Genomic DNA, 24,894 nt, shown 5'->3' on the forward strand with positions numbered 1-24,894 from the left:
TTAAAGCTAGAGTCTCCTAAGTATATATCTTCCTGCTCCAAAATGATTTTCCTATATCTATACATACATACATACATACATACATATATATATATATATATATATATATATATATATATATATATATATATATATATATATATATATATATATATATATATATATATATATATATATATATATATATATATATATATATATATTTATTTATTTATTTATTTATATATATATATACCTATATTGTATTTCAACGCGTTGGAGTGGGTTACCAGCATCTCTCGCTGAATAGATATATTTGGCTTTCAGGCACAGACGTGTAGATCGCAGAGCGCGCTAGAAGATTATAGATTAGATAGATAGTCTTTCCTTTCGGCCTGTGTGCCATGATGATGTATTGAGGATATTTAGTTAGTTTAGCCTGTGCATCTGTGTTCTAGAGCTTAGATGTGGCATAGCACCCCGTACACTTATAATTAGTAATGCTCTGTTTGAGATTTTATGAGAAATTACCTTTATGATATTAGTTTTAAAAGTTTCAAAATTTCGGGGTGTTACACTTTACCTTCAAGAACGAGGTAATGGGTATCCACCCATTCCGCTTTCCTAGCCAAACTTGACCTTCTAGGCATGATTGAAGATGACCCAAAGCTCAACAAAAAGGTCCCAAGGCTTCTCCTCTTTCTTCTCTCTCTCTCGCTGCTCTCTCTCTCTCGGCGGCACAGTTCCGGCGGCTGCGAACGATAACGGCGGCCAGCGGCGAAGGGCGGGTTGGTGGTGCGGCGACGGGGGGTGGGTGCTTGGTGGTTCACGGGTAAGGAAGAAGAAGAGGGAAGAAGATTTGGGAGATTTAGGGATTTTTGGGAGAAAGATTTGGGGAAAAGATGATTTAATTTGGGGATTTGGGTAAGGTGGAAATTTGTGGTTTAAATAGGATTAAAATTGGTTAGGTTCCAAGAAAGATAATTGGCTCAAGTGGTTTTTAAAGGTTCGGTTGACAAAGATTAGGCTCGGGTTTGAAATTCAAAGGTTACAATTAAACATTTGGCTTGGCTTATAAGCTACACAAGGAAAGGTTTTTGATATGAATTTTGCTATTTCCAAATTCAAAGAATACTTGGAAAATTTAGGGAGTTCACAAGGAATTGTTGTAAGAACAACCAAGTATAAAGATTGTAGAATTGACCCAAATCGCAAAACATGACAAGGATGGATTGCTAACTTCACAACGAAGCTTATATAACAAACTAAAGAAATCACTTAGCAAGAAGAGTCTACACTACACCCCAAGAGAGTTGCTATCAAAGAAAAGCATACCAAAGATTGCCAAGCAAAAGACAACTACGAAACACAAGGTAACACTCAAGACACAACGAACACGATGATTTCGGGAAAAAAAAAAAAACAAGGATAGGCTAGAAGAAAGGGGTTACCTTCCACTTCATCCTCCATCAAGCCCTCCGACTCAGCCTGTGAACGCGCCATCACAAAGACCCTTCCAGGTGGCCTAGCTCCGACAGCTCCACGACCCGAACTCCCTCCCAATGCTCCTCCGGCTCTCTGGGGTGACGGCAACGCTCTCTGACCGGCTAACTAGGGGCACTCCGCGACCTTGTGACCACGATCTCCACATCGGAAACACCGAAGCACTTGGCCATGACAACCTTGGCCTGCGTGTACCTTCCCGCATCTTCGGCAAACAACCAACTTAGCTTGATTCCCTTGCTCCATTCGGCTAGGTCCTTGAGATGAAGATAACACTGCCTTGGCTGGAAAACTCGGTCGGCGCTTCTTGAAGGTGGAAGAACCTTCGCTCTCAAACCTCTTCCTAGCTAGCTCATACGATCCTTTCTGAAGCTGCTGAACACGATACAGATCCGCGGCACTCAGGTACGCATCCTTAAGGGAACCTGGCCTACTCACCGTCAACGCTTTTCGTGCCTCATAATTCAGACCGGCAACGAAACGCTCAACCTTAGCAAGCTCCGTAGGCACAAGAATCCTCGCAAAGCGCGCCAACTCCAAGAACTTCTTGTGGTATTCGACCACAGATAAGGATCCTTGCTGCAGATGAAGGAACTCATCAAACATGGCGGCTCGCACATGCGCTGGGTAGAACCTCTCGCGCATTCTGTCCTTGAGCGCGGTCCAATCAAACCCAGGCTCTTCCAGGAAGGTCGGACCTTCGTGGACCCACCACAGATCAGCTTCTTGGCAGAAGTAGAACGTTGCCAGTTCTACTCTTCTCTCCCCGGGGCAACCCACAACGGTGAAGATCTTATCAAGCACCCGTAGCTACTCTTCCAAGACTACCGGGTCTTCTTCGCCGGCGAAGGTTGGCTGCCGATGTCCCGACACCAAACGACCTACATCACGATGCCCAGCAGGGGGAGGAGGCGGCACAGCTTGGTTGTTGTTCAGCAAGGCTTCACTGAGCGTCTGCGTCAACTGATGGAGATTCTGAGCGAGCTGCTTGTTCGTCGGGGAGGCATCGCAAACTTCTACAACAACAACGAGGTTACCAAAAGAGAGCAGACAAGCAAGACAGAAAGCAACACACAACTCACCGCGCAACCTAGCATCCTAAGCCTAACACTTAGCTTCTTAAGGTCGCATAGAGGTCTCAAAACACACTTAACCACTTAGAAAGTCTAGAATTAACTCTTCCTAGGCTCAAAACTAAGGCTCTGATACCAACTGTAACACCCCCCAAACAAGCTAGATAAAAAACCTTAACACATGCAGATCAAACAACAAAACTAGCACAGCGGAAGATAAAACAAGAACTGGATAAAAGAAATCCAAACGGGGTGTTACGCCACGTCTACCAAACACGGTAAACGCTACGTCGAACAATCTGCAAGTGTATACATCTATCCCAAAGACATCAGTCTAAAACTACATTGGCGCACAGGCCACAAAACAAGGATAAAGGTACTAAGTTACCGTCCACTAGACATCGCGCTCATCTAGACATCACCTGAAAGATACAAAGATAACCATTGGGATGATGCCCGGTCAGCGATAATGCTGGTAACCCACCAATACATGTGAAATATCATACATAGATAGATATAAGTTGTAAAACCGTTTTCGAAACGGAATACATAAGTATATAAGTCAAAAGCCAAGATCAACAGTCAACATAAGACTCATCACTCACAAGGATAACACGGGAACACATCCCAAACCACAAAGGTTAACCACAACACAAAGGATAAAGACAAGACCGATGGCAACACATGCCCATGTGACTACACACGTCACAAGAAAGAGAACTCACAACAACCGCTACACAAGGCCTCGTGACATCACCCATCACGAGTTGATATGCCTTCCTTATGCCCGGTTCCAACCTTATAGCTACCCCCAACCTTATATCTTCTTCCAACCATTACCTCCAGGACCCTTGTAAAACCAAGTCCAACCTTATTCGCCCGGGACCGTCGTCCCCCACCAACGACCACCAACGAGACCACCAATTCATAGTACACGAGGTACCGTACACGGCAACACATGCCCGGATAACACATGTTATCCCCCAAAAACGTGAACCTTACACAAAGGCTACAACTCCATAATCACGTTACGGCCACCACGAAGACCGCTGCAATACCTTGGTGACTAGTGTCCCATACCACTAGTCGTGCAATCCAGGTAAAGCCACACACGCACCACAACAGGACTCAATCAACGGATCACAACGAAGATATGAAACCGTACTCAATCAAGGAATGGGTCACAACCCAACAACAACAACGATGAATAACACAAGTTATCATCAACCAATCGGAAGGTACAAACAACACACACGCTAGCATTTAGATACCAAACTAGCATGCTTATCAACGGGGAAACTCAAGATAGTTCCGAGGAACATACAAGACACCTCACCGTCCAACGAAAAAAATTTTTGAACACTTAGCACGATTCAAGACACCAAAGTCCTTCATGGATACCTACCATATAGTTCTAGACATACGAAACATCAAGAAGACACTCAAATAGTTCCACAAAAGAACATCGGGAAGTCAAAAGACCAAATACCGAGTCAAACGAATCACGGGGAACAAATCCCATCACACCACCACTCGTGTACCTGCAGGTGGACCCACGGGTAGTGCCCCACCCGTGGTTCCGCCCGCGGGAACACCATCCCACAGGCTATGTACCCGCGGGTAGGATGGTGGGTGGTGCCCCGCCCGCCGTTCTGCCCCCGGGAACAATCCTGTACCACAACAAATCCCTTCGAGGATTTTCTTCTCCAAACACGAATTCAAGTCCAAAACAAGCCAAATCTCACCCAATACAACAAAATGACTTGAACCATGGAAAATGCCAAGCAATGGCACAAAGGAACCCTAGACACAAGCTCCAGATATGCAATATCACAAGACAAATGCATAAACCCTCACATTTCATAGCAAAACACATGTAGAATCCAAGAAATCACATATAGGTAAGCAAAATAGGTTTTGTAGAGCATGGGTTACCTCTTGTAGACCAAAAGACTTCACTTTACACCACAACAAGCTCTCCACAAGGCTTACTTTCCAAACCCACTTCAAGATCAAACCAAAAGATCATAAAGATCCTACCTTTAATAAAAAAACAACTAAGATGGAACCAAAAATACAAGATGAACTTAGATCTTACCCTCCTAGATGCCCAAATAGGTGAAAGGTTGAATCTTGGAAGAAAATCTTGGAATCTTGACAAGGGTCTCAACTTGGCTTGGAGAATAAGCTACACTTCTTTTCTAGAGAGAAGGTAGAGCTAATTTCTAGGAATTGTAAGGAATGAAATGAAGAAGTCTTCTAGGTTAGGTTACAATACTAACTCTTGGTGAAAAGTCAAGAATACCCTTACTAACCTTTAGAAAGTGTAAGGAACAAGGGAACTCCCCTCAAAGCTCAAGGTACAACACCACTTTGAGGTTGACTAGTCAAATACTAGTCTTTGAGTATTAAAAATCAGGATTTTAGGAATTAATTCTTCAAATAAAATAGGATTAATTATTCAATTAATCCATGGATTGAATGTGGATTTTTGGGGTGTCACATGTAGTCCAAGAAGTGAATCAACTTGGCCTTAGCCACTTCTGAGCCTTAGCTCAGGAACAATCCATTTGGCCTTCAGCCACTTCCGGACCTTTAGTCCAGGAACAATCCATTCGGACTTCAACCGACTTCCGAACCTTAGTCCGGGAACAATCCATTCGGCCTTCAGCCGAATTCCGAACCTTAGACCGGGAATCACCCAATTAGTCTGTAACCAAAATGGGGGATCATGCAACACATAACACATAGGAGCACGTAGTAGCAAATTGGGAGGGGAAAAACTGTAAATAAACTTACGTGTGGCCATTCACATACTAAGAATTGTCCTAAGAGTTCATACAACTTCCACCTAGGTCGACGGGTTACCAATTCCACTAGCATGCAATTCCTAAGACTCATTTAACCTACGTACGATACCCGAAATATCAAACTAGACTCAAGCACGACAAACGGGGTCCGTTGGGACACCATGGGGGAGCGGGAAACATCAAACGGGGAAGCCAAAGACCGGGGTGGGATACGGACCAGCGGGTAGCCGGTGGGTGGAGGGCCACCCGCCTGCTGCCCGCCGGAGAACACTGTTCCGGCCAGCGGGTCGCCGACGGGCAGGCGGCTGCCCGCTGCCGGGCGGTGTTCTTCGGGCAGCGGGTAGGTGGTGGGTACCCCTACCCCCCACTGACTCTTTCATCAAAATTCGTCCCGGGATCCCTTTGTGGAACCCGAAACCATGCTTAGACACTTTTAAACGCAATTAACGACACCACGTAGTCAATTAATAGATCAAAAGCAAGAATCATGTATAACTCATCCTATCACAACTTCTAAACATAAACAACACCCGAACATGCGAATTCCCACCCAATATATATCAAGAACATTACAATACAAATTCCCAATCCATCCTAGGGCTCTAATCCCACCCAAATCATCAAGATCATATTTTATCTTTAACATCAAGAAATATCAAGATTCGTCAAGAATTATCACAACAATATCAAGAACTTCGCTTCAACATCAAGATCATCAAGATTATCAAGAATGCACATAAATCATCTTATCAATCATCAAGAACATATCACAATTAACAAAGAAGAATTTATCAAGACACAAGAATATAGAGGGAGGCCAAAGAAAGAGATTATAGCGAAGAAAATAGGTTTTGTTGACACATGGGTTACCTCTTAGCCTTAATTAATTCCTTGGCTATGAAGGGTCTTTCTTTAAGATTTCTCCTTTCTTGATTTCTCCTAAGGGGATTCTTGGAACTTCTTGTGTGGTGAGAGATTATTTCTGGTGTGAATTCTAGGTGCCTCATATGTCCCTATTTATATATCTAATAGTCCTATTTAGGATCTAAATGGTATGGGCTTAGCTAATTTTATTTCCTAGAGGACTAAGGGTTGGATTTAGGGATAAGGGCCTGTGGACCATGATGGACCCCTTTTTAGCTAATTAATGGATTTTAATTCCCTTTTTGAGGGTGAGTAGTTAATTAATTAATTTATTTTAGGGGTCGTAACACGGGGTGTTACACTCTCCCCCCCTTACAGGAGGCTTCGTCCCTGAAGCCGGTGCGTGGATCCATTCTTTCGCCCCAGGACGTCGCGTATTTTGGCCTCCCGATTAGGAAGTGTGGCCTCGCGCGTTGTCTTTGCTGGGGTAGACTGGATTTCTGGTGAAGTGGTGATTGGAGAGTTCGAGTCTACCTTGGTTTCCTGCTCCCGAGCTTGATGCCCCGCGAGTGCCCAAGATGGTCTCGATTGCTGCCACCCTCTGTTCTAAGGCGCGTGTTGCGTGGATTAAGGCTGAGAACCCTTCATCCATGATTTGGTTCTGTCGGGTGAGTTGTGCGAGGATGCGCTCGTTGGTGGTTTAATTTCTTCGTTTTGGCCCCCCGGGTTTCTCCCTGCTTGTGTGGGAGCCGGTGATTCGGGCTCGCTATCTTCTTCTTGCTCCTCATTTCCCCCGCATTCTTGCATTGCCCGTTTAAACTTCTTGTTGGAGATATCTAGTCGGTCAACCAACTCCCTCCGTTCCTCTTCAGGTTTAAGGCAAACCTCCTCGAAGGTGATGTATTGTCCCCCTTCGATGTAGTAGATATCGTTGCGACGGAGATTTTGGGCATTGAAAACCATGCCGTTTGCGGTCTTGACCTCGGTGTGGCTCAGGTCTACCCCCTTTTTCTCCATGATCCAACTTAGGATCATCCCGTAGGGTAGGCTAAGCCGGTTGCTAGTTTTGCAAAACTCCATGTGTTTCAATATAAGTGCCGGTAGGTTGAACTTATTTTTGTGTTTTAGGAGGTAAGCAAAAGTGCATTCTAAGCTTCCCACGTCCTTGCTCTTGTTATTTGTGGGCAACAGGCTATCGGTCACAATCATGACTAGAATCTTTTGCTCCGCGGTTAACCATTTCCTGTTTGGCCGAGTGGCCGAGGTGAAACCTTCTTCTCTCCCGATGCTGGTAACCCACTCCAACACGTTGAAATACAATACATATAGACATATATATAGATATACGAAAACCAATTCGAAGCATGAAGATATATCCTACGAGACTCTAGCTTTTAAAACAGGGACCGACTCAACAGATAGGGCTAAGCACAGACAGCAGTTATACCCAGCATATACAGTTTACAACAGGCAAGACAGGTAAGATAAGCACAATTATTAATCATAATCCAACATATACGATTCCTAGTATAAAACCCATAGTCACATCCCCAAGGTACTCCTAACAACAACTCATCCGTATCTAATCACATAGCACACTTTGTTGGCGCCATAGGACCAATCGCATGCCCATACATGAGGGTCAGCGCATATAGCTCTGACACGGCCCCGCAGCACCCTGCCCCGTATCGCAACACGGAGGGGTCGATCGCAACCGACCGATGAACCGCAGCTCATCATAGTTTGATCGCAACCAAACAGTAGACCGCAGCCCAAGAGTATGTCATCTGACCGCAGCCAGGAAATATGAACCGCAACTCGTGTAGAAACGTTTGATCGCAACCAAACGGTGGACCGCAGCCCAAGAGTGTAAATTTGACTGCAGCCAGCTTCTGAACCGCAACTCAGGAATAACCAATCCGATCGCAACCGAATTGGGGTATCATGCACACATAACACATATCAAGCACATGCAACCCACATTAACACATTGGGAAGGGGGAGAAAACGTATAACCAAAACCTATGCGTGATCCTTCACATACTAAGAATAATCCTAAGGGGTTCATACTTCTTTTACCTGGGTCAACGGGATACCAATTCAACTAGCATGCAATATATAAGACTCATACAACCTACGAACGGTACCCGAAATATCAAACTAGACATAGGCACGATAGACGGAGTCCGTTGGGACACCGCGGGGGTCAGGGGAACATCAAACGGGGAAGCCAAAATCCCAAAGTGGGGTCCAAACCAGCGGGTAGCCGGTGGGTGAGGGATCACCCGCCGGTTGCCCGCCGACGGTAGCTAATCCGTGCAAGCTATGCAAATAGGTTTTGTTTAGACATGGGTTACCTCTTAGCCTTAATTAATTCCTTGGCTATGAAGGGTCTTTCTTTAAGCCTTCTTCTTTCTTGATTTCTCCTAAGGGGATTCTTGGAACTTCTTGTGTGGTTAGAGATTATGGTGGTGAAAGATCTAGGTGCCTCCTATATCCCTATTTATATATTTAAGACTCCTAGTTAGGGTCTGAATGGTATGGGTTTACTAATTCTATTCCTTATAGGACTAAGGGCTTATTTTAGGGATAAGGGTCCATGGTCCATAGTGGACCATATTAATTAATTAAAGGGGATCCTTGTAACACCCCAAATTTTCAAGACATTTTAAGCTTATATAATAAAGGTAATATCTCATTACATCCCAAAGTATATCATAAGTGTACGGGGTGCTATGCCACACCTGGGCTAGAGAACCCAGGTGCACAGGCTGTCTAACTAACATCCATTGAAACACAATGCATAATATGGCACGCAGGCCGAAAGGGAAATTACTCTACTTCTACGCTCCAGTTCTAGCGCGCTCCAGTGCTCTAGTCCTCTGTGCATGAAAGCCAAATATATCTGTTCAGCGAGAGATGCTGGTAACCCACTCCAACGCGTTGAAATACAATATATATAGAGATATATATAGATATACGAAAACCATTTTGAGCATGAAGATATATCCTACGAACACTAGCTTTAAAACCGGGAATGACTCGACAGATAAGGCCAGACACAAGCACAGTTATAACGAGCATATGCAGTTCACAACAGATAAGGCATATAAGGCAAAGCATAAACAATGATCATAACCCAACATGAACAATCCCCAATATAAATCCCATAGTCACATCCCCCAAGACACTCGTAATCACAACTCGTCCATGTCACAACACATAACACACTTCGTTGGCGCCACAGGACCAATCGCATGCCCATACATGAGGGTCAGCGCATATAGCTCTGACACGACTCCGCAGCACCCTGCCCCGTATCGCAACACGGAGGGGTCGATCGCAACCGACCGATGAACCGCAGCTCATCATAGTGTTTGATCGCAACCAAATAGTGGACCGCAGCCCAAGAGAATGTCATCTGACCGCAGCCAGGAAAAAGGACGAACCGCAGCTCATATAGAAACGTTTGATCGCAACCAAACGGTGGACCGCAGCCCAAGAGTATCAATCTGACCGCAGCCAGCTTCTGAACCGCAGCTTAGGATAACCAATCCGATCGCAACCGAATTGGGGTAACACACACACATAACACGTAGCAAGCACATGCAACCCACATTACACCTTGGGAAGGGGGAGAAAACGTATAACAAAACCTATGCGTGATCCATCACATACTAAGAATAGTCCTAAGGGGTTCATACTTCTTCCACCTAGGTCAACGGGATACCAATTCAACTAGCATGCAATATAATAGACTCATAAACCTACGAACGGTACCCGAAACATCAAACTAGACATAGGCACGATAAACGGAGTCCGTTGGGACACCACGGGGAACGGGGAACATCAAACGGGGAAGCCGGGATCCCGGGTGGGACAATTTTCCAGCGGGTAGCCGGTGGGTGGGGGCCACCCGCCGGCTGCCCGCCGGATTCTACTGTTCCGGGCTGCCCGCCCGCCGGCCACCCGCTGCCGGGCGGTGTTTTACGGCCATGGGTAGGTGGCTGGTCCCCTACCCCCCACTGACTCTTTTCATCACTTTTCGCCCCGGGAACCGTTGTGGAACCCGAAACCATGCTTAGACACTTTTCAACGCAATTAACGACAACACGTAGACAATTAACGAATCAAATACAAGAAACGAACGGCACATAACCTATCATGCTTTTCTAAATATAATCAACGCCCAAACATGCGATTTCCCCACCCGATAATCCAAGAATAAGATTATACGATACAACCTAGGGTTCCAATCACTTTTATATCAACAAGAATACGGTTCGTCTTCTAATTGCAAGATTCGGTAAGAATAACACATAAACATCAAGAGCATCACACAATTATCAAGAACGACACGTAACCATCAAGAACTCCATATAATCATCAAGAATTCCATAATCATCAAGAATCTCCCAATATCAAGATTATCAATATCTCTCATGGGATCATCACATCAAACATCAATAATAATCATCATATCTCGCCAATACACAATAATATGGGGGAAACCCTAAGGGGAATCATAGCTATGAAAATAGGTTTTGTTGAGACATGGGTTACCTCTTAGCCTTAATTAATTCTTTGGCTATGAAGGATCTTTCTTTAAGCTTCCTTGCTTTCTTGATTTCTCCTAAGGGGATTCTTGGAGCTCTTTTGGGGTGGTGGGGCGTTATTTTTGTGGGAAGTTCTAGGTGCCTCCTAAGTCCCCTATTTATATATTTAGGAGTCCTAATTTGGAACTAATATTATAGGCTCGCTAATTCTATTCCTTTTGGAACTAAGGATTGGGTTTAGGGGTTGGGTTTATATATGAGGGCCCATGGATTATGGTGGGCCTTTTTCCCTAATTAATCATTATGATTTATTCTTTCTCTTGGGCTATTGATTAATTAATTAAATGGTTTTAGGGGCCGTAACACGGGGTGTTACAATCCTAATCGTAGTCTGAATAGTAAAAGGCCTACTTCCTTTATTCCTAATAGATAACTAGGTCTAGGATTCCTAATTAGAGTCTGAATAGTAAAGGGTTTACTTTCTGTATTCCTAATAGGCTTAGGACTCTAATTTAGGCAAGGGTCCACGGTTCATGGTGGACCTTATTAATTAATTTAAGGAAACCTAACCGAATTAAATCATAATTAATTATTATTAACGGGATTAATTAAATAATTAATCCGGGATTGAAGGCCGTAACACGGGGTGTTACACTCTCCCCCCCCCCCCCCCCTTACGAGAAGCTTCGTCCCCGAAGCTTGGAAATCATTGCGGGGGTAACGAGTCCAAAGTAGTACGGTGGTCCTATAGCGAAAGCATTCTACGGGAAAACTGTATAATTGTATGTTTATGTGTGCTGGGTTTTTGGGAACGATTAGGTTTAAAGGGCTAAGAGAGTGGGTTTCAAACCTGAGGACAAGGTGAATTTAGGAATGAGGATCAAAGTTTTCAAGGTTGCAACTTGGGGTGCGAGGTTGCCACCTTGTATGGAATCATTAAAATAGGGGATCAAGAGTGTGGTTGAAGGGTAGAAAGGGTTTTGTAATAAGGAGGGGGCCGATTTTCCGAGGGAGGGAAGGGAATTCGGATAGGATGGGTTAAGGGTCTCGATCTTCAAGTGACTATTCTGGTTTGATGTTTTGATCACGACGTATTGACGAACTGATGATCCTTCTTCCTTGGTGTTGGCACTTGCTTGACTTTTAAGATCCTTGTTACCCCTTGCTTCCCAGGCTAAGGTTTCATCCTTCTCCCCTATCTTGAGGGAATCTCCCGTGATGATTTAACACTTACTTCTTTAATACGTCCAAGGTCTTGACCAAGTTTGGTCAACCAAGCCAATCTCTTAGGGCGCACTTCCCAAATTCTTCCCAAAGTTTCTTGGGAGTCGGTAAACTTTGGGTTGATTTTCCCTTCTTATTGAATTTCATCTCCTCTTTAGTGAATGAAATTCTTAGTAAGACTTCATGTCTTTCCCGAGGTTCGACTAGTTGTGCCTTTTTGTGTTACTTTTAATGGTGAGGGTGTCCTTGCATGCTCTTTTCCTTTTGAAGCGCAGTTGGTTACCTAACCTCGTTGTGGAATGACTCGGTGACTTTACGAGTCATCTCATTTCCTTGTGGGTCCTTAATGACCCTTGAGATCTTGGCACAAATGTGCTTTTTACTTTTTTCCTAGCACCACGGACTACGTAGTTCTTGATTCCATACAACTTGTAAGGAGCCCTCTGATTTGCTTGAACGATATCCATGGTTTGAAGGAGTCCCGATCCATCCTTAGCATTTTGACTTTTAAGGTCTTTGTGAGTCCTTAGCACGAGTTCCCAACTCGCCTCCTTGGTTTGCACAATCCTTTATGCCAATCATCCCTAGTCGGTTGCATCGTAGAGTCCAACTTCAACCCCACGTGTAATGCGATTGGTTGTGCTTTTCCGATGGTGTCTTGCGTGTCAAGGTCTTTTACCGATGACACCATGGGCGACCCATGGTTCTTTACCCAAGACTCGCGTTCATCAATCGAGGCACACAAGTGCGCCATGAATCAATAAAGTGAGGAGTTAAGAAATCAGCACATTGTACCAGTGGGCGGTCGTCCGCCTGCCAAGCTCCTGTTGGGGACCCGTCAAGGTCCCGTTGGGGACCCGCGGGAAGGTGACTAGGAAGAGTGAATTCCTTCGGGGAAAATCCCAAGAATGCACAGATTCAAGTCCCGACAAGCCCCATGTCCGTGTGCACAATAGAAGGGACTTGAATACATAGGGTGGCCCATTGTATAGTTTTATTGATCCTTAGGTACGAGTTTATAGATGAGTCAAGACTCTCGCATGTTCTTTTTGCTCAGTAGGTCGGGTCCGGTTTCCAATTAGCAACCTCGTCACCTTCACCGGGTGGTTGGTTATAAGCCAACTTTGTCTTTGCCTTGCTTGATTAATGATAAGCCTTCTTGGTTTTTCTTGGAGTTCGGCTTGTCGCTCGTTCTTTGTTCAGTCCTTGGTGACCAAGTTCTTGGTGATGCATTTCTCTTCCTTGGAATGCATTGATTGACTGCCTTTGACGTCGCATGGTGTTTTGGCGATTTTGTGTGTTACATGTACTTCTTACGGTGTCTTAAAACCATCAAGGTCCTTGTTCCCAGGTAAGACCCTTATCGCCGGGAGGCTCTAGTTGTATGATACTTTCCATGCGTCAGTTGCCTCTTCTTGTCATATCGAGTCCTTTTCGCCAATTCGTGCTAACGATTGAGAAAAGGCGTTTATGTATTACTTTTCTTTCTTGCATTTAATTGGTGTTCCCGGTCTCCGGGCTGGGATAGTTGTGCCCATTCTTAACCAGTTCTGGAAGGGTTCGCTCATGGTGGAGGGAGCGGTCTTCCACTTCCGTTACTCCTTCTTTCGGGTTTGTCCCTAAATTCCCCGTTTGGTAGAAGTTGGCATTACTGGTGTAGGCTTCGTTGGGTGTGCGGGGTTTGCTTACAATTAGGGCCTTCTGGGTTTCGTAGTTGTGGTCTGTCACAGACTTCTTTATCTTGGTTGTCTCTGTAGGATCTAATTCAGGCGCGAAACGAGCCAGCTGGAGGGATCGTTTGTGGTATTCCCTGATGGTGGTCATCCCTTGTTTTAGGTGGAGGATTTTCCTCGTACATGGTTGCCCTTACAGGTGCGGGGTGGAATCGTCCCCGTAGCCGTGCCCCTAGGCACTCCTAGTTGAACCCCTGGTTGTTGCCCATAAGCGGGTTCTTCGTGGATTTATCAAAGATCAGCCTCGTGTCTTGAAGTGGAATGAGGCTATCCCTACGCGGCGTTCCTCTAGGTATTCCACTAACCCGATGACTTTGTTGAAGGTTCGAGTTCATTCTTCGAGGAGTGTGGGATCCTTGACTGTCTTCTTGTTGGCGCCATGCTGCTGCTTTTCAGGTTCAATATTTATTGTATCGATGAGTCAGTGTGCTGCACCCTTACCTTGGTGTGGTTATTTTAAGTTAGAGAGGGATAAGGTGAGGGGAGGTTACGTGTAGGTTTCGCAATCTCACCGCGGGTCCTAAGATTCCTGAATCCTATGTTCCTAAGTACCTAGAGTTCAAGCCTAATGTCCTAAAGTCCGGTCTTAAGAGTATTATCCTAGGGTCAAACTTAGGCTCTGATACCAACTGTAACACCCCAGATTTTCAAGACTTTTAAAACTTATATAATAAAGATAGAATCTCATTAAATCCCAAATTACGATACAAAGAGTACGGGGTGCTATGCCACACCCGAGCTAGAGAACTCGGGTGCACAGGCTAAATTCTAAAACCTCAATCAGTATCAATGCTAAATCATGGCACGCAGGCCGAAAAGGGAAAACTATCTAAGCTACGCCTCAAGCTTCTAACGCGCTCCAGTGATCTACTCGTCTGTGCCTGAAAGCCAAATATATCTGTTCAGCGAGAGATGCTGGTAACCCACTCCAACGCGTTGAAATACAATACATATAGACACATATATAGATATACGAAAACCAATTTGAAGCATGAAGATATATCCTACGAGACTCTAGCTTTTAAAACAGGGATCGACTCAACAGATAGGGCTAAGCACAGATAGCAGTTATACCAGCATATACAGTTTAAAACAGGCAAGACAGGTAAGATAAGGACAATTATTAATCATAATCCAACATATACGATTCCCAGTATAAAACCCATAGTCACATCCCCAAGGTACTCCTAACAACAACTCATCCGTATCTCATCACATAGCACACTTTGTTGGCGCCACAGGACCAATCGCATGCCCATACATGAGGGTCAGCGCATATAGCTCTGACACGGCCCCACAGCACCCTACCCCGTATCGCAACACGGAGGGGTCGATCACAACCGACCGATGAACCATAGCTCATCATAGTTTGATCGCAACCAAACAGTAGACCGCAGCCCAAGAGTATGTCATCTGACCGCAGCCAGGAAATATGAACCGCAGCTCATGTAGAAACGTTTGATCGCAACCAAACGGTGGACCGCAGCCCAAGAGTGTAAATCTGACCACAGCCAGCTTCTGAACCGCAGCTCAGGAATAAACAATCCGATCGCAACCGAATTGGGGTATCATGCACACATAACACATAGCAAGCACATGCAACCCACATTAACACACTGGGAAGGGGGAGAAAACGTATAACCAAAACCTATGCGTGATCCTTCACAAACTAAGAATAATCTTAAGGGGTTCATACTTCTTTTACCTGGGTCAATGGGATACCAATTCAACTAGCATGCAATACATAAGACTCATACAACCTACGAACGGTACCCGAAATATCAAACTAGACATAGGCACGATAGACGGAGTCCGTTGGGACACCACGGGGGTCGGGGGAACATCAAACGGGGAAGCCAAAATCCCAAAGTGGGGTCCAAACCAGCGGGTAGCCGGTGGGTGAGGGATCACCCGCCGGCTGCCCGCCGGCGGTAGCTAATCCGGGCAGCGGGTGCCCGGCGGGCAGCTGCCCGCCCGCCGGCTGCCCGCTGCCGGCGTTGCCCAAGAAGGCCGCGGGTAGGTGGCAGGTCCCCTACCCCCCACTGACTCTTTTTCACCAAAAACGCTCGGGAACCTTTGTGGAACCCGAAACCATGCTTAGACACTTTCAAACGCAATTGATAACACATGTAGACAATTAACGGGTCAAAGATCGAGAAACATATGGCACATAACTTATCATGCTTTTCTAAACATAATCAACACCCAATCATGCGAATTCCCACCCAATATACCAAGAATAATTCCATACGATACAACCTAGGGTTCTAATCATTTTTAAATCAACAAGGACACAATTCGTCTTCCAATATCAAGATTCGGTAAGAATATCATATAAACATCAAGAACATCCTACAATCATCATGAACATCATATAATCATCAGGAACGTCATATAATCATCAAGAACACCATAATTATCAAGAACCTTTTATCATCGAGATCACCCATGGAATTATCCCATCAATCATCAATAATAATATCACAAATCATCAATACACAATAATATGGGGAAATCCTACGGGGGAAATCATAGCTATGAAAATAGGTTTTGTTGAGACATGGGTTACCTCTTAGCCTTAATTAATTCCTTGGCTATGAAGGGTCTTTCTTTAAGCCTTCTTCTTTCTTGATTTCTCCTAAGGGGATTCTTGGAACTTGTTGTGTGGTGAGAGATTATGGTGGTGAAAGATCTAGGTGCCTCCTATATCCCTATTTATATATTTAAGACTCCTAGTTAGTGTCTGAATGGTATGGGTTTACTAATTCTATTCCTTATAGGACTAAGGGCTTATTTTAGGGATAAGGGTCCATGGTCCATAGTGGACCATATTAATTAATTAAAGGGGATCCTAATCGTAGTCTGAATAGTAAAAGGCCTACTTCCTTTATTCCTAATAGATAACTAGGTCTAGGATTCCTAATTAGAGTCTGAATAGTAAAGGGGTTTACTTTCTTTATTCCTAATTGGCTTAGGACTCTAATTTAGGCAATGGTCCACGGTTCATGGTGGACCTTATTAATTAATTAAAGGAAACCTAACCGAATTAAATCATATTTAATTATTATTAACGGGATTAATTAAATAATTAATCCGGGATTGAAGGCCGTAACACGGGGTGTTACACCTGTTTTACGATGTTGTTGTTGTAACACCCCTAAAATTTAGAACTTTTAAAACTTATGATATAAAGGTAATTCTATTATTAAATCCCAAAACGGGGCATACTAAACATATGAGTTTAGGGTGCTATGCCACATCTGAGCTGGAGAACTCAGATGCACAGGCTATACTATCTAAATATCCTCAAAATAGTGTCAATACATCATCATGGCACGCAGGCCGATAAGGAAGCTAACTATCTAAGCCACGGTCCTCTAGCGCGCTCCGGAGCTACTCATCTGTGCCTGAAAGCCAAGTATATCTATTCAGCGAATAATGCTAGTAACCCACTCTAACGCGTTAAAATACAATATAGGTATATATATATATATATATATATATATATATATATATATATATATATATATATATATATATATATATATAAGAAAACCATTTTGAAGCAAGAAGATATATACTAAGGAGACTCTAGTTTTAAAACCAGGAATAGACTCGACAAGTAGTGACAAGCACATTCGACAGTTATAATCAGGCATATAAAGACACTAGCATATATCCTAAGGTCACAAGCATATTTCACATTATTCATATCATCATTCAATCATTATCTTATCACATAAGCACACTTTGGTGGCGCCACAGGACCAATCGCATGCCTATACATGAGGGTCAGCGCATATAGCGCTAACACGGCCCCGCAGCACCCTGCCTCATACCGCAGCATGAAGGGGTTGACCGCAGCCAACCGATGAACCGTAGCTCATCAAACCGTTTGCGAGGCAAACGGTGGACCGCAACCCAAAAGTGTATCTCTGACCACAGCCAGGCTATGAACCGCAGCTCATGTAAAACGTTTGCGAGCCAAACGTTGGACCGCAGCCCAAAAGTGTATTTCTGACCGCAGCCAGCTTATGAACCGCAGCTCATGTATAACCAATTTGACCGCAGCCAATATTGTGGAATCATGCACACATAACACATAACAAGCACATGCAACCCACATTAACACATTGGGCAGCGGGTGCCCGGTGGGCAGTCGCCTGCCCGCTGCCGGCCACGCCCATTTGGGGCAGCGGGTAGGTGGCGGGTTCCCCTACCCCCACCTACCCCCCACTGACTCTTTTTCAATATATTGGTTCCGGGATCTTTCGTGGAACGCGAAACCATGTTTGGACACTTTTAAACATAAACGACGACACCACGTAGTCAAATAATGGATCAAAACCAAGAATCATATTGAGCATATCCTAACATGACTTCTAAGCATAAATAACACCCGAACATGCGAAATCCCACCCAATTATATCCAGAATATCACAATATGAGATCCCCAATTTAACCTAGGGCTCTAATCATATTCAAATCATCAAAATCATTGTTTATCTTTAAAACCAAGAATATCAAGATTTATCAAGAACATCACACAATTATCAAGATCCTCTTCTAATCATCAAGATCAACACATAAGATCATCTCATCAATCATCAGGATCATATCATCATCATTATAAAAGATTTATCAAGACACAAGCATAGAGAAGGAGCCAAAGAAGAAGATTATAGCAAAGAAAATAGGTTTTGTTTAGACATGGGTTACCTCTTAGCCTTAATTAATCCTCCCTTGGCTATTAAGGTTCTTCTCTAAGATTTCCATCCGATTGATCTCCCTAGGCTTGGTGGTGGGAAATCTCCCTGGAATATTTTCGTGTAATATAACTATGGGTGGTAAGGGGTCTAATTGCTTTCTAATCCCCTATTTATAGAATCAGGAATCCTAATCATAATCTGAATAATAAAGGCCTACTTTCTTTATTCCTAATAGATATATAGGTCTGGGATTCCTAATTAGAATCTGACTAGTAAAAGGTTTACTCTCTTTATTCCTAATAGGCTTAAGACTCTAGTTTAGGCAAGGGTCCACAATCCATGGTGGACCACATTAATTAATTCAAGGGAATCCTAACCAAATTAAATCCTTTTTAATTATTATTAACGGAATTAATTAAATAATTAATCCGGGATTGAAGGCCGTAACACGGGGTGTTACAGTTGTAGTGTGAGTAAGTAAGGTTCAGCTAGATGGGCGGTGGCAACAGTGTATGGTAAGCACCGTGTGCAAGGCTTCGCTGCGGTGAAGACCCTGCCTTGCTAGGTTGTTGTTGTGTTGTAATTAGGGTCCCGCTGGACGGGCGGTGGCGACGGTGTGTGGAAAGCATCATGTGCTAGGCTTCGTTGCGGTGAAGATCCTGCCTTGCTAGTTCCGTTGTTGTGTTGGTAAGTGAGGTTCCGCTGGATGGGCGGTGGTGAATGTGACACCCCGTAAATCCAAATTCTATTTAAGGATTAATTAAGTAATTAATCCTAGCTTAAATGATAGTTTAATTCCTAAAATCTTGAAAATTCAATAGTCGGGGACTAGAAATTGATTAGTCAATCCAAGTCAATGAGTTGTACTCTAAGCTTGTGAATTGTTACCTTGTATCCTTACACTTTTCCATCTTAGTAAGGGTAAAGAAGACCTTTCACCTCATGATTGTATTCCAAGCTAACCTAGAGTCATCTTTCATTCTTTTCCCTAACACTCTAAAAAGAAAATCTCCTCCTTCTCTCTAGAAATTAGCTAGCTTCTTCTTCGAGCCTAGTTTGGGCATTCCAAGATTCTTCAAGTTGGTCTCCAAGATTCAACTTTTCTTACTCTTGAGCATATAGGAGGGTAAGATCTTTGGTCCTTTAGTGTTTTTAGTACCTTTTAAGGTGTCTTTTTCTAAAGATGAAATCTTTGTTGCCTTTTGGTGTGTTTGTGAAGTAGACGTTGAAGGAGAGCCTTGATAGAAGCTTGTAAAGGTGTGAAAAGTGAAGGTTTAGGCTACAAGAGGTAACCCATGCTTTACAAAATCTATTTTCTTACTTGTATGATGATTTCTTGACTTCTACATGTGATTTTTATTATGAAATGTGAGGTTTGATGCATTGTCTTGTGAGAATGCATATCTAGAGCTTGATATTAGGATTCTTGTATGCCATTGCTTGGCTATTTCTTGGATTCAAGTCATATTGTTGTATTTTATGAGATTTTGGGTGTTTTGGACTTGGTGTTGAAAATCCCCGAAGGGATTATTTGAGTGTCTTCTTGATGTTTTGTATGTCTAGAACATGATGGTAGGAATCCATGTAGGATTTGGTGTCTTAAATCATGCTAAGTGTTCAACCTTGTGATTCGTTGAACCATGATGAGTCTTGTATGTTCTTCGAAACTATGTTTGGTTTGCCCGTTTGATAAGCATGCTAGTTTGATGTTGAAATGCTAGTGTGTGTGTTTTGTTCTTTCCTCTTGTGGATGATAACTTGTGTTGATCATCGTTGGGTCGGATTGTGATCCTTCCTTGAATGAGTATGTTTTCATATCTTCGTTGTGATCCGTTGATTGATTCCTATAATGATGTGTGAGTATTGGCTGCAAATACCTGGATTACACGATTAATGGTATGGGACATTAATCACCAAGGTACAGATGTGGTCCTCGTGGTGGACATGATGTGATTATGGAGTTGTAATTGGGCTTCAGGCTCATGCGATTTGGGCTTCAGGCTCATGTGTCGGGTGGCTTCAGGCCGTGAAATTAACGGTACCCTCGTGTACTATGAATAGGTGGACTTGTTGGAGATTTTCGGAGTGGGGATGACGGTCCTCGGAGGCATAAGGTTGGACTTTGGAGTACAGGGGTCCTGGAGGTAAAGGTTGGAACTAGTTATAAGGTTAGGGGTAGCCATAAGGTTGGAACCGGGCATTAGGATGGAATATGGAACATGGTATTTGTAACATGTGACATGTAGTGTCACAGTGGCATGTGTTGCCAATGTGTGTTTGTTTATCCTCTTCTGTTGAGCATGTCGAGTGGTATTCTACTTTGTGATCAGTAGAATACACCTCGAGTTGTACTTGATATTGTTGTTGTCGTTCTTGTTGTGATGTTGTCTTGGGATGTTGCTTCCCGTCGTCTTTGTTGAGAGTGAATTAGAGTCTTTGCAGTTGACTTCTCTCTTTATGGTTTTGAACCGATATATACTATATACCGTTTTGAAAATGGTTTTGTATTAAACTATCTATATATGCTATTGTACGCGTATTGATGGGTTAGCAGCAATATTCGCTGACCAGGCGTCGTCCCCTTTCTTTATGTGCTTTACAGGTCCTGAGTAGATGGCGAGAGCGTTAGCCATGGATAGTTTAGCTTCCCTGAACAGTTTAGATTGTGTTTTAGGCCTCTGTGCCTCTAATGTTGAACATATTAGATTGATGATTTCGGTTCTTGCCTGTGCGTTCACGTTGGTGTGATCGTGACATAACACTCCTTTCTTTTCCCGGTTTTATATTAGACTTTCGTTGTGTTTATGTTTACGTTATGTTGGTTAGTTTGCCCTACATATTTAAGCTTTAAATTGGCATGAAAATCGGGGGTGTTACAGTTGGTATCAGAGCCTAGGATGCTAGAGTCTAGACTTTTAAGAGGTTAAGTGTGGTTTGAGACCCTAAGATGACCATAAGAATCTAAGTGTTTAGGATTTAGGACTCTTAGGACGCGCGGTGAGTTGTGTGTTGTTTATAGTTTGCTTGCTTGCTTGTTGTTTTGTTTCGTAACAGTGTTGTTGTTGTAGAAGCTTTGCCATGGCGCCTCCTCGTCAACGTGCTCGCACACCGAAGACCCCAACGAATGAACAGCTAGCCCAGAATCTGCAACACCTCACGCAGACCATGCAGACCCTCAGTGAAGCTCTGTTGCACAACAATCATCCTGCTCCGCCACCACAGCCTGCTGGGCATAGAGATGTTGGACGCCTTGTATCGGGCCATAGACCACTGATGTTTGCCGGTGAGGAAGACCCTGTCGTGCTTGAGGAGTGGGTGCGAACCTTTGACAAGATCTTCTCGGTTGTTGGGTGCCCCGAGGAGCATCGAGTGGAGTTAGCATTGCTCTACTTCAGCCATGAAGCTGACTTGTGGTGGGTGCATGAGGGACCCGCTTGCCTTGAGGAGCCCGACTTCGACTGGACGGCCTTGAAGGACCGGATGCGAGAGCGGTTCTACCCGACACATGTTCGAGCTGCTATGTATGAGGAGTTTCTTCACCTCCAACAGGGTTCTTCGACGGTGGTTGAGTACCACAAGAGGTTTTTGGAGCTCGCTCGCTTCGCTAGGATGCTTGTCCCCACCGAGCTCGCAAAAGTTGAGAAGTTCGTAGCCAATTTGAACTACGAGGCTCGCAAGGCTTTAACCGTGAGCAAGCCGAAGACCTTAAAAGAGGTTTATCTGAGTGCTGCTGACCTGTACCGAGTTCAACAGTTGCAACGGGGATCGTTTGAGCTTGCTAGAAAGAGGACCGAGAGTGGTGGATCTTCCCACTTCAAGAAGCCAAGGCAGGATTTCCGAGCCAAGACCGCACCTCCCCCACCTCAAGGACCAACTCGAGTGGAGCCCGGGAGTCAAGCTAAGACGTTCGCGTGCCGGAAGTGTGGAAAGGAGCATGCAGGAAAAGATTGTAGTGGGTATGCACTCCGATGCTTCAAATGCGGGAAGAGATGGCATAAGGTTGCTGTATGCCCCCAGCAAGCTAACCAAAGGGCGTTGCGACCTAGCTCGGGACCCAATGGAGCATCGGGAGGGAGTTCAAGCCAAGGAGCAGCTGGAGCTAGACCTTCGGGTCGTGTGTTTGTGATGGGACGATCCCAGGCTGAGACGGAGGGGTTGGTTGAGGACGAGATGGCAGCTAACCCTTTTTCCTAAGCCTATCCTTATCTTGAGTGCATCTATTGCCTTGTTGCCTTGTTCTTTTGATTTTAAGTGAAACGTGGAGTTAATTGTTTATCTCTAAAATGGGTCATGCTTGTGTTAATTCCGTAGCCTTGCATATGTTCCTTGTAACCCAACCTCCCTTGTGAGTCATCTAAATCGTGCTAAGTGTTCAACCTTGTGATTCGTTGAACCATGATGAGTTTTGTATGTTCTTCGGAACTATGTTTGGTTTACCCGTTTGATAAGCATGCTAGTTTGATGTTGAAATGCTAGTGTGTGTGGTTTGTTCTTTCCTCTTGTGGATGATAACTTGTGTTGATCATCGTTGGTGTCGAATTGTGATCCTTCGTTGATTGAGTATGGTTTCATATCTTCATTGTGATCCGTTGATTGATTCCTATGATGATGTGTGAGTATTGGTTGTACCTGGATTGCACGATTAATGGTGTGGGACATTAATCACCAAGGTACTGATGTGGTTGTAACACCCCAGATTTTCAGGACATTTAAAACTTTATAAAATAAAGGTGAAATCTCATTAATTCCCAAAAACGCAACATAAAGAGTACGGGGTGCTATGCCACACCTGAGCTAGAGAACTCAGGTGCACAGGCTAACTAACTAATATCCTGAATAAAGTAAATGCATAACATGGCACGCAGGCCGAAAGGGGAAACTATCTACTTCTACGTTCCAAGATCTAGCGCGCTCCAGTGACTTATTCTTCTGTGCCTGAAAGCCAAATATATCTGTTCAGCGAGAGATGCTGGTAACCCACTCCAACGCGTTGAAATACAATACATACATATATATATATATATATATATATATATATATATATATATATATATATATATATATATATATATATACATATACATAGATATATGAAAAGTCATTTCGAAGCATGAAGATATATCCTAAGAGACTCTACCTTTCAAATCAGGGAACCGACTCGACAAATAGGGTACACACAGTCTACAGTCATAGATAAGCACAACCAATAATCACAATTAAGCATTACTAGCAAGAGCCCTATGGTCACATTTCCATAACAGTCGTATCATCAATCCCTCGCATCTCATCATATAGCACACTTTGTTGGCGCCACAGGACCAATCGCATGCCCATACATGAGGGTCAGCGCAGATAGCTCTGACACGGCCCCGCAGCACCCTGCCCCGTCTCACACTACGGAGGGGTCGATCGCAACCGACCGATGAGCCGCAGCTCTATATAATATTTATATACCTGACCGGTCTTTACCAACCTGGTTAACAGTTGAGATGGTTCTCAACCCATTCAACTGCCCGTATAGTGGACCTTTTTCCTATATAATATTTATATACCTGACCGGTCTCTACTAGCCTGGTTAACAGTTGGGATGGTTCTCAACCCATTCAACTGCCCGTATAGTGGACCTTTGTCCTATATAATATTTATATACCTGACCGGTCTCTACCAGCCTGGTTAACAGCCGGTATGGTTCTCAGCCCACCCGACTGCCCGTATAGCCCGATTGATCTCAACCAAATCGGGGTAACACGCACACATAACACATAGCAAGCACATGCAACCCACATTAACACATTGGGAAGGGGGAGAAACGTATAACAAAACCTATGCGTGATCCTTCACATACTAAGAATATTCCTAAGGGGTTCATGTTTCTTTCACATAGGTCAACGGGATACCAATTCAACTAGCGTGCAATATATAAAACTCATACGGCCTACGAACGGTACCCAAAAATCAAACTAGACATAGGCACGATAGACGGTGTCCGTTGGGACACCACAGGGGTCGGGGGAACAACAAACGGGGAAGCCGGGATCCTGAAGTGGGGTACAAACCAGCGGGTAGCCGGTGGGTGAGGGGTCACCCGCCGGCTGCCCGCCGGCGTTTTACTATTCTGGGCAGCGGGTGCCCGGCGGGCAGCTGCCCGCCCGCCGGCTGCCTGCTGCCGGCGTTGCCCGACTAGGCCGCGGGTAGGTGGCGGGTCCCCTACCCCCCAAGGACTCTTTTTCACCAAAAACGCCCCGGGAACCTTAGTGGAACCCGAAACCATGCTTTGACACTTTCAAACACAATTGATAGCACACGTAGACAATTAATGGATCAAAATCAAGAAACAAACGGCACATAACCTATCATGCTTTTCTAAACATAATCAATACCCAATCATGCGAATTCCCACCCAATATACCAAGAATAATACCATACGAATCCCACGATATAAC

General features: G+C 44.2%; 1 protein-coding gene across 1 annotated transcript; it reads left to right on the forward strand.

Annotated features, from left to right (window-relative positions):
- The first annotated feature begins 21,529 nt into the window (after window positions 1–21,529).
- On the forward strand, window positions 21,530–22,645 carry LOC109163592. The gene has a single exon (XM_019312342.1). It carries the CDS (start codon window positions 21,530–21,532, stop codon window positions 22,643–22,645), a length of 1,116 nt encoding a protein of 371 aa, XP_019167887.1.
- Window positions 22,646–24,894: the final 2,249 nt, after the last annotated feature.

The sequence above is a fragment of the Ipomoea nil genome, unplaced genomic scaffold, assembly GCF_001879475.1.
Source record: "Ipomoea nil cultivar Tokyo-kokei standard unplaced genomic scaffold, Asagao_1.1 scaffold3030, whole genome shotgun sequence".
NCBI classification, from domain to species: Eukaryota; Viridiplantae; Streptophyta; class Magnoliopsida; order Solanales; family Convolvulaceae; genus Ipomoea; species Ipomoea nil.